Genomic DNA, 10,372 nt, shown 5'->3' with positions numbered 1-10,372 from the left:
CCCCCGCGGGCCCCGGGCGGGACCGCGGGCGCCCGGCGGGGGGGGGGGGGGGTGTCTCGGGGCCCCTCGGGTGTCGGCGGGGGCAGCGCGGCCGCGGGGCGGCCGGAGCAGGGAGCGGGCACTTGGCCTTCTTAGCCCTGAGCGTCCTCACACCGGCAAGGTCGGGAGGCAGGACTCGCGCGCAGGGCGGACGGTGTTCCTGCGGCACGGAAAACTTCCAAAGCGGCTTACTTGATTAAAGTACCTGAATTCAAAGCATTTCAGGGTGGAATAGAAAGGAATTAGAGGCTATTTTTATTACTGTGCTATTTTAACTACTCTTACATACTATAAAAAGTCATAACTAATGACTTTTTAATAATTATTTTTCCATTATAATGGCCACTTGGAATGATGTATCACACCACCACACCTTCCATCTCATGAATTAAAAAAGGAGGGGAGGATAAGAGTCTCTGTAAACCCAGAATTAAGGTCCGAGTAGTTAATTTTCTCTACACCTACGTTTGCGTGTTAAATTGCATGTTCTATGTCAAGAGAGAAATTATGTAAGTAATGAAACATACATTTAAAGTTAGCAATGTTTTTAAGTATTTAAGCTGTGTTTTTAAGTATAAGACAGTCCGTGACTCTTTACTATTATACAAAGAATAAATGAAATATATTTAAAAATTAAGCACTATTTTTCCTATTATTCTCAGGCCTACATTTACATGTGGAGGAGTTGTATCTGGAGAGTCGGGGTTTATTGGGAGTGAAGGATTTCCTGGAGTCTACCCTCCAAACAGCAAATGTACTTGGAAAATCACAGTAAGAATTTTTAATATCACAAAATCAGTGCTGAAGACAATGAAGAGCTATTTGTTGTTAATGCAGTGTTTTATATGGGATAACATACGTGCAATAATGAACTCAGTAACTCAGAGCAGCTCAACTATCTGGAGCTTTTTAGGGTTGCTGTAATGTGATAGTCGTGGCTGCACTAGAACTGGCCTTGCCTAATGTCAGAAGCAAATTTTCATTGACTTCCATAGATACACCTCTGATTGTTTTAAATTAACCCACTTGAAAGCAAACGTCTACCCTTCCAGTCACTGCAGAAAGCAATAGCTAGTTAGATCAAATGGATTGAAGTAAAGCTTTGAGGTGCAGATAACGAAACGCAAAATTCGTTGGCAAGACGACGTAGAAAAAGTTTCAAACGAAAACAAAAAATTCAGGCAGGTTTGCTTGTGGTGTGCTAATAACAGTGTTCTGCCAGCCAGGACATCTGGAGTATGTCATACAGCAAGCTGACGAAGCAATAGGAAAGTGTTGTTACATTTATAAGTGACCGTGCGAAAGCATGTGGTATGACTGATATTTTGATGCTGAAATGAGACTGTAGGGCAGAGGCATCGTATTCGTGGACAGCAAATGCCACTAAATGACTAGGACTAAACACTCCAGTGCTGGATGTGTCCTTATCCACAAACTCAGAGAAAGGGATTTGAATGAATGATTATTCAGATTTCCTCACATCTGCACGAATTAAGCCCTCCAAAGTCGCCCACCAAATTTCCTCTCCATTTTTTAGGCACAATTCACTAAGAACTCCTGTGATGTTCAGGCCTAGGATATGGGCTTTGCAGAAAAAAAAAGTATAAGAAAGCATAAAAAAATAAAGTAGTCTGTGTGTTGATGGGATCACTAAAGACAACTTCAGTTCAGAGACTGCGTTCCAGGCTAGGTGTTGGCAGTAGAATAGGATGTCACAGGATAATTGTCTCCTGCTACTGTAGAGATGCTGACGCAAAGCAGGAGACATTGATCTGTTTACAGTGTTTGGTTAAAATGACTCCCGTTCCAAACAAATGATGTAATTTTAATCATTTTGTCTGAAGGATACCAGTGAAGCCGCAACAGTTGCTTTCTGCACCTTTATGTTGCTTTATTATTAGGGCCAAGTTAGAGGTTACCTTTAATCTGTGACTGACTTTATCCAGAAGACTATGATGTGAAATACAGTGTATGCTCATGAATAAACTTGCTTCCTGCTGTCAAGGGGCTGAGAGTACAGCCATTAGCGTGGCCCACCTTACAATCTGAAGAGCAGATGCAAATGGCATTTGGAATCATACACACATGGCTTAAATAAAAGGGAAAAAACCTCCAAAGTTAGTTTACCAATATAACTCAGTATGAGATCTTCAAAAGTTCAAAATTGAATCCAGAGGGAAATAATAATTTTTATTCTAACAGCATAAAGTTTTTACCATTAAAAAATTCAGATTACAAATGCAGGCAGCACTGAAGAAGCATTTACTGAAGCATCCTATGGATCTGCCCTTCATCATATATCGGGGCTAGAGGGAGAAGAGAACAACTGATTGTATTTAAAAAGTCCCACCATACAGAGTGGTTTCATTGCAGACTTAATGTGGCCTTTGCCAACAAGATGCGAGCATCCAGGTTAGCCTGGACATTGTGAGAGGCGTTACCACAACGCTGTAGCAGAGATGTGTCTGCACTCGGGCTTTACTGACCATGGGAGGAGCTCGGTGGCTTCTGGCATTTCATGATCGTCCTGACTCCCACTTTTCTGCTGTGCTGCCGTCTACGCCCGCTCCTCGTCTGCTGCATACCTATTCTCTGTAGCTCGCGAAAGCCAGAGAAGGGCTGCACGACTGTAGTAGTCCCGGCTTTCTTGTGCCCCTACCTCATTTAACCCCTATTAGACAATATTGTTCACTAAGCCAAGCTGATTTTGTTTTCCCCATCAACTGTGTAGAACGGCCCTGTCTTTTGGATACGCAGGAAGGATGTAGGGAAGGCGAGGACTATAAAACTTGCAAGACTGAGCCTGCACCCTCTTTAAGAAGAGGATGATTTACCAAACTGAGGGAAAGTGTTACACTCAAGGGTCTGGTTAGCCTGAATTTAAACAGCCGAATCCTTTCACCAGATACTGCTGGGGCTCAGAATAGCTTGCAATAGCACCCAAGTAAGAAAGCCAGTTACACTGCCATGAAGAAGTACGCTGTGGTTACTGTTAGGCTTCCTCATTTAGCATCTGATCTTAGAAGGTAACTAAGACTTTTTGCCTGTCCGTTTTAGCCAAGGGCTGTGAACACCTTCCTGAAAACACTCTGTCTAATGCAGGATCTGACAAGTCTGCAAGACTGGAAGAGCCATTGATTCACTTTGCGTCTGGGTCACGAGAAGCACGAAGCTGTTGTTTTCTCAACTACAGGATCTCATCATCTATAGAAGAAATCCACAGAGAGGCAGAGTGACAGCTAATTAAATCTTTAGAAGAAAATAGGTTTAGAAAACGTTATGGATAATACAGACAAAGCAATGTAGCATTCAGGTATCAGCTGAAATCTTTCCAACTGGTTTGCTAAAGCTAGAAGAGTCTCTCTAACTCAATTATGGTTCTGTTATTTCAAGAGACTGGGACTTTTTCAGCTGGCTAAAGAAAATAGCTTCTCTATTCTAAGAGCTCTAAGAAGTGTTCAGCACATGCTTGTGGTTATATTACAACCTTGGCAGACTACCCAGCAGCTTTTAGCTGGCTTTGCTGAGAAGTCATTTGTACAGCTATTTCCTTTCCTATAGTAATGTATATAGCTTTATCTAAAATATGTCATATACATTTACTTTTAATACTCTGTAATCCTTCTTGGCCATCACCTCACATAAATGTGTCACAAAGTCCAAGAATCTGGACTGCTGTATTGTGTTTTTCTGGCAGACTGTGTAGTTCCCATAAAACTCTAACAACTTCATGTGCAACAATAATACTGAAGACTGTCAGAGTTATGTAAGGTTATATTTTTATAGGTTCAGGAGCTGTGTTCCAGCAGGTTTGCTGACAATAAGCAAGGTTTGAAAAATTTACTTATCAGGGGAGTTGGGAATCTGCCCTGGGGGAGTGAAATATTTTAAATCATTTTCTCTACGTTTTAAGCATTCATTTTCCCATATCATTGTGAAACTGCCCTTCCAGTAGAGAACAGATCTTCACGCATGGTTGTATTGCCAGAAAAGAAATAGCTGAACAGAATCTAGTGCCTTTGTCAGGGAGAGCAGCTAATACGATTTTTTTTTTAAAATTGTTCCTTTGTGGCTGGAGGGGATGGAGCTAGGGAACAAGCGGCTAGGCAGGAACTGTGGTTCTTCCCAGGATGGAACTCCAAATAACTTTCACATTCATTCTCAGTAGAGAGAAATAATATGTTTGGCTTGCAGGTAGCTGATGTATTTTTCAAGTCTACCTAGGAGTGCTATGGCAAAACGTACAATCGGCATTTGGTATTAAACATATACAAAAATATATTAAACCCATATACATATAGGTTTAAAAATTAGGCAAAATATTTTCTCAGGAAGTTGGCGTTTAAGGGTTTTTCCCCACCAAAAGATTATTTTCAAAGCAAATAATCTAAACCAAGTAATTTTGAAAAGTATGACAGTTTGGGAGTCCTCCCCAGAACTGAGAGAGGCCCAATGATGAAGAGGGCTTTGTGTTCAGTCAGAACAACAACAGAAAAACAGCTTAACTACTTTTAATGTAACTGAACTTTGATTAACATTATATGAAACATCTGCAATGAATGACAACAAAAAATATCTAGAGACCTTATTTTGTGGTGGGTTGTATATATGAAATAATCATGCCCTTCTGAACAGGTTAATAATCTGCACGGATGATTTTAGGGAATTCTGCTCTAGAAAACCTCCCCCTAAAAATTCAGGGAATGCTATTTTCCTTTAGCCTTCAATAGGAGTAAGGCATCCTTCACATGAGTTTAGCGTCATAATTTCTGATCCTAAAGAAGTTCATAGAGTTAAAATAAGAAGGGAAGCACAGGGCGAGTATGGGTCAGTCACCCTCAGTGCGACCAGGAGAGGCAGAAGCTGAAGTGCCTCTGTCACTGAAAGATACCAGCTGGATGGATAAAACAGAAAAATAAGGCACACCCTGCAGGGGAAGCATCACATATTCTTCCTTTGACTCCTCCCTCTTTTTTTCTTAAGAGCTGCAATTCCTTCCAATTCTTCCTCTGAGGTATCCCATCATCTTACTGCATCAGGCTCGGATGTGGCTCAAAGTAAACAATACTGAGTCATGCTGGCCTTTACTTTCTCCCCTGTGTTTCTCATGGAGCAATATTTTAAAGGTCCTAGGATAAACACTGACAGATTTTAGCATGCTAGTTTTCAACATTCAAAAAAGGGAAATGGTAGAAATGAAAGAAAAGTATTGTTTTGCAAAGGCACCTGTATTTAGGGTGGGATTCCTTGGGAGTAGCTGCAAACTGGAGCGGCTGCTGCCAGAATGTGGAACCACCATCCTCTGCACTCTTGAGTGTCACCTGGTCAGACCACAAACTTTTCATTGATTTAACATGCTGGAACAAATTTGTTATTGTTGTGAATAATGACAAATATTATTTTAATAAGCAATGACGTTATTTTATAAAGTAATGGCAGTAAGTAGTGACTGTGATTAAGGGCCCCAGTTCACACATTTCTGTAAATGACTTAATCTCCCCAAGTTCAGCTAAATGTGAGCAAGGATTATTCTGACAACTAAAATCTAGAGTAAGCTCCTTGTTAAACATGCATGACCATGTGGCTGAGTTTTTCCTACACATTTTCTTACAACTTGTCATGAAACAAAACTTAGAAACTCAGTATGTGTATGGGGAAGAGTCTTGACCAAGATCAAGTAGACTGAACTAAGAGAAGCTAGAGAGGTTAAAAACTGTAATGAAATAGAATTGATAACGTAATGTAGTCTAGTATAACGTAGTCAGCGGTGGAGAGAGGAGAAGGAAGCATACAACACTGCACAGAATTACTTATACCATGAAACAGAAAACCCAAGACTTGAGTGAATGGTTGTCTGGCAGTTCAGAGTTTGGCTGCTTTGCCAGCGTCCTCTCCCTCTTGAGCGCGGGTCAGTCCCACGTCCTGGTTCCCCACACCCCACTTGGGGCAGCAAGAGGAAGCGGGAAACCCAGGGGTAGGACTGAGCGCCTTGAGGCTGATGTGAGCAGAGCAACGCTGGTTCCATGTGCTCGTGGAACAAAGCTGTCAGTGAGCACCCGTCAGCATTACTGAGGGATAACCACTTGGCTAAATCTGAATGCATTTCTGCAAGGACAGCAAAAAGACCTTTTCTTACCCCAGAACCAGCCACCTCTCACATTTCAACTTCAAACTCTGGGAGGGAGTCGGTGTCTTCAAAGAAGCAATTCAAGCTGAGAAAGTAAGGAAAAATCTCATAAGCACTGACAAAACTATTTAATACGATAGAGCAACTTCTGCTTAACTTTCAGGAACAGTGGAAGGAAAAGGGGAAACTTCTTAAAGATGGATAAGTTGTATCAAAGCTGCAAGACACCGTAGTGGAAAATGTTGGACAATCTTAACTGTAGGCATAACAGCTCAGTCTGTTTTAAAACATGATAACCTTTAAAGGTCACCTCATTTGGATCCTGTTGTACCAGTTGTACAAACTTATGAATAATGAGTGTTCCACCCCAAAAGAGCATATGTTATTTTACATACATACTTCTGGAAAAAAGGCTGCTTAAATTTAACTGCCTAAATCTGACTTTATCTGACTAACTTTACAGCCAGCATTTTTGAACTGATTTGTCTGGTCACATAGAGTTTGTAGTATAACCATAAATAATGTTCAGATCTTCTGACAGGAATACCAAATTCCTTTTACCTCTTTTTCTGTTAAAATGACCGTGTCTTAATGCTTCTTAGTGATTCAGACCAGAAGACAAGTGAATGCAATAATCAGAGATTTAGTTATGAGAGCAGTGATTCAAGGAGTCATATTGCTTTCACAGAACATCTTACAATATGACCATGTGTCTGTATTGGCCTTATGCTGACTAAACATACTTGTGGGTTATTTTCTGGTACCAGCTATAGGGCTTGCTCACTTCAGTAGTGTGAGTTCTAAACCTAACATCTGGCTTTAAAGTTTTCTAAAACATAGTCATTATGCTTTGGAATTTCTGGGTAAGATTAGATGAGTTTTGTGGTTTCGATGTAGTAGTAGTAGTAGTGATGTACGTCAGCACAGGGGAACTGAATGCATTTTTGAGACAACTTTGAACTTAAAGGAAAATACTCTGAAACCAGCAACAGGAACTGCAGTGGGGCTGGTCAGCCAGTGTGTACGTGGGCCCCGGGCAGTTGGAAACGGCTCCTGCAAAAGTCTATCCTGCTGCAGGATCAGTATCAGCACTGGACATAAAAGCAGCCGCGTGAATGAGTAACCTTAACATATCTACAACACATTTTTCACTACATCTAGAGCTGCCGCCTGTATTAGTATCTTCTGTGGGTTAAGTGGTCGCTTCCATCTATAGCACTTCCATCTATACCTGACAAGGCATTTTTAACTGTTGAAACTCACAACATTGAAACGCTGTTTGACAGTTCCATATAGGAACAGTTTAGTTGTAGTTTATCTCAAACTGGTGGTTTAAAATGAGTCACTGTTAAGGAAGGGAAAAATTAATGAACTCAAATAAAGTGGCTTAAATATGGACTTACTGCAGATATATTGTGTGTGTTATATATTTGAAGCAGAAAATAATAGCAGTGTCTCAGTAAAATAGAACAGCTGCAATTATTTTAATAGGTAACCACTCTACTGGGCTGTGAATTGAATGCAGATAATTACATTTTGCCTGTCTAGGGTCCCTCTATACTTTAAAATACTGTTTCCCTTCTTCCTGTCCTGTTTCATAGCATTGAGTGCTTTGTTAGAATAGTTTTCACTTCTCAGTGTGCTGCTTATTCTCTTAAAAGCTTGCAACGCTATCCCAGGAAATGTTCTCCTCCTTGTAAGCTATTATGCTCTCTTAATTTCATCCTTCTCAGTACTCCTGCCTCTTTCGCAATGTCCACAGATGTAGACATGTAAAAAGATTTGCCCTGTCATGGTTCCTCAGATGTTTCAGAAAACAAAACTCTTTTCTGTATTGAGGACACCCACTAATGGTTCTTTTGAACTCTCTGTTTATAGTTTTACATATTCTTTCCAAATAGAATTCTTTCACTGCAGCCTTCAAGCTAAATGTACCCACTCCGATAACTAAATATTAGGGTTGCACAGCATTAGCCATAAAGTTTCCAATTTTGTTTATACATGTAAGTCATGTGTCAGTAAATTAAAAAACCCTTCAAACTATGAAACTTTGTGACACAAATCAGCAAGATAAGAGAGGCCATTTCGTTTGCTCAAAATTGTAAATTGCTTGTTCCATATTTTTTTTTAAACCATATTAATCTCATCCTCCTCACCTTACTTGGTGACAGGGAGCTGCATGGATGATTGCATACTTTCAGCAGAAAATAAGAGAAACATGCCAAGCTGAACTGGGCAGTGATGGTATATAATCAACTATATGAGCCTGGCTAGATGATACTGTGGATCAGGAAGAAGATAATGGCAACAGAGATGGCCAGAGCTTTCTTCTTATGATTGGTCCAGTATGATTTTAAAAACCACTCTGCCTGGAGTATAGTTGACAAAAAGTGCTTAACTGGCTAGAAGTGAAGAACATGAAAATACTCATGCAAATAGTGGGATCAGATAGATATGTGGTCAGTCACACTTCAAGATACATATCTCCCCTCCCACCCTCCCTCCCTCCCTCCCTCTCTCTCTCGCTGCAGGTCCCAGAAGGAAAAGTGGTGGTTCTTTCTTTTAGGTATTTAGACCTGGAAAGTGACAACTTGTGCCGATATGATTTTGTGGATATATACAACGGCCATGCCAATGGACAACGCATCGGCAGGTTCTGTGGTACTGTGAAACCAGGTGCCCTTGTATCCAACAGCAATAAAATGTTGGTGCAGATGACTTCAGATGCTAATACTGCTGGAAGTGGATTCATTGCGAAGTTTTCTGCAGCAGAACCACATGAAAGAGGTAACTAACAGTTACGTATGTGCTGAAGACAAATATAACTGTACAACTCTATGGAGAGCCACATTAGTGCTTAAAAAGATGTGATGCCAGAGATATTAGGGATTGTGCTGTTCAACTTATTCAGTAATTATCTTCCTTAGCAAATAGCAATGTATAACTGTTTAGCCATCATAGTTAACCAAAGTAGTAAAGAGGAGGGCTAAGTATTGTAAGAGTTGTGGAAGAACTGCATCTAGTAGCAATATGGTAATGGCTAGTCAATAAAATGGCAGATGAAATTCAATATAGGTAATTGTTGCAAATAAGGGAAAAACACCCTAACTTTCTGTACAGTACAGGCTCTGAATTGACTATTACCGCTTAGGAATGAGATCTTAGGTTTAAAATAGATAATTTATGAAAAAGATAGTTGAGCATCAATCCAGTGCTCCATAGGTATCAAAAAAGAAACAGAAACTTAACAATTTTTTGAAAAGGGAATAAAGACCAAACAATAGCAACAAAAAATTATGCCACTATAAATCCATAATGCATCTTGAACACTGTGTGCCATTCTGATGTTCCCATCTCAGAACAGGATATAATAAAACTATCAGAAGCAATCAGAGACAACAAGTATGATAGAGTTAAGGAACATCTTCTACACAAAGACCAGCTGCACAGCATGGACCCTTTCATGCTGGAAAAGAGAAGGTCAAGGGGAGTGTAGGAGAGGGCTGTAAAGTCGTGACGGTACGGAGGCAGTGAATGGGGACCACAGTCGCTCTCTCTTCTAATACAAAAAACAGATGAGCGAGTGGCTGCAAGGGAAGAGAGAGGGCCATTTTTCTCAGTGAGCTGTAAAGTGGTGGAGTCCTGTGCCAGGGGACGTTGTGGATTGTCAATTTCTACACTGGTTTAAAAACAATTAGAAAAACAGGTGAAAGAAAAATTTGTTAGGGATTATTAAACATAAAGGCATTGCCTTGTGCTCGGGAAGGCCACCGAACTGCGAGAGGCCGGGAGGTTACAGGGAGGTGGTATCGCCCTGCTGAGTGACTCTTTTTCAAGGCCTTTGCTATTAGCACGATACCAGACTAGACAGGTTGTTGGGCAGACGCAGTGCAGGTGATGAGTCATTTATTAGTCTTTCCCATTGGATCCCTGTGTTGATAACTTCTCAGAAGATATATTAAATGACTCTGACGTGATAGTTAATTTAATAAAGAAGGTTCATAATCATATTATAAATAAGGATTACATACCCGATGTAGCTTTGTAATTTGGGACTGGGAGGAAGAGATACGGACGGAAAAAAACCCGCTCCATCATGGGCTCTCCACAGGCCGTAGTTCCTTCGGGAATGCCCGTCAGCCCCGGCACAGCTCACCCATGGGCCACGGGGATGCCTGCTTCAGCACCTGCGGCTCCTCCTCCTCC

At 40.9% G+C, this 10,372-nt stretch overlaps 1 protein-coding gene across 1 annotated transcript in view; it reads left to right on the top strand.

The window, feature by feature from the left end:
- The window catches only part of PCOLCE2 (procollagen C-endopeptidase enhancer 2), a 31,930-nt gene that overhangs the window by 4,921 nt on the left and 16,637 nt on the right, over window positions 1-10,372 (top strand). The window contains exons 2-3 of the mRNA XM_009325126.1: window positions 702-810; window positions 8,698-8,953. Coding sequence (XP_009323401.1) covers window positions 702-810; window positions 8,698-8,953 — 365 coding nt within the window. The remainder of the gene's footprint in view (window positions 1-701; window positions 811-8,697; window positions 8,954-10,372) is intronic.

The sequence above is a fragment of the Pygoscelis adeliae genome, unplaced genomic scaffold, assembly GCF_000699105.1.
Source record: "Pygoscelis adeliae isolate BGI_AS28 unplaced genomic scaffold, ASM69910v1 Scaffold155, whole genome shotgun sequence".
NCBI lineage: Eukaryota > Metazoa > Chordata > Aves > Sphenisciformes > Spheniscidae > Pygoscelis > Pygoscelis adeliae.
The sequence above is the reverse complement of the archived record's forward strand: the minus strand, read 5'-3'. Positions and strand labels throughout refer to the sequence as shown.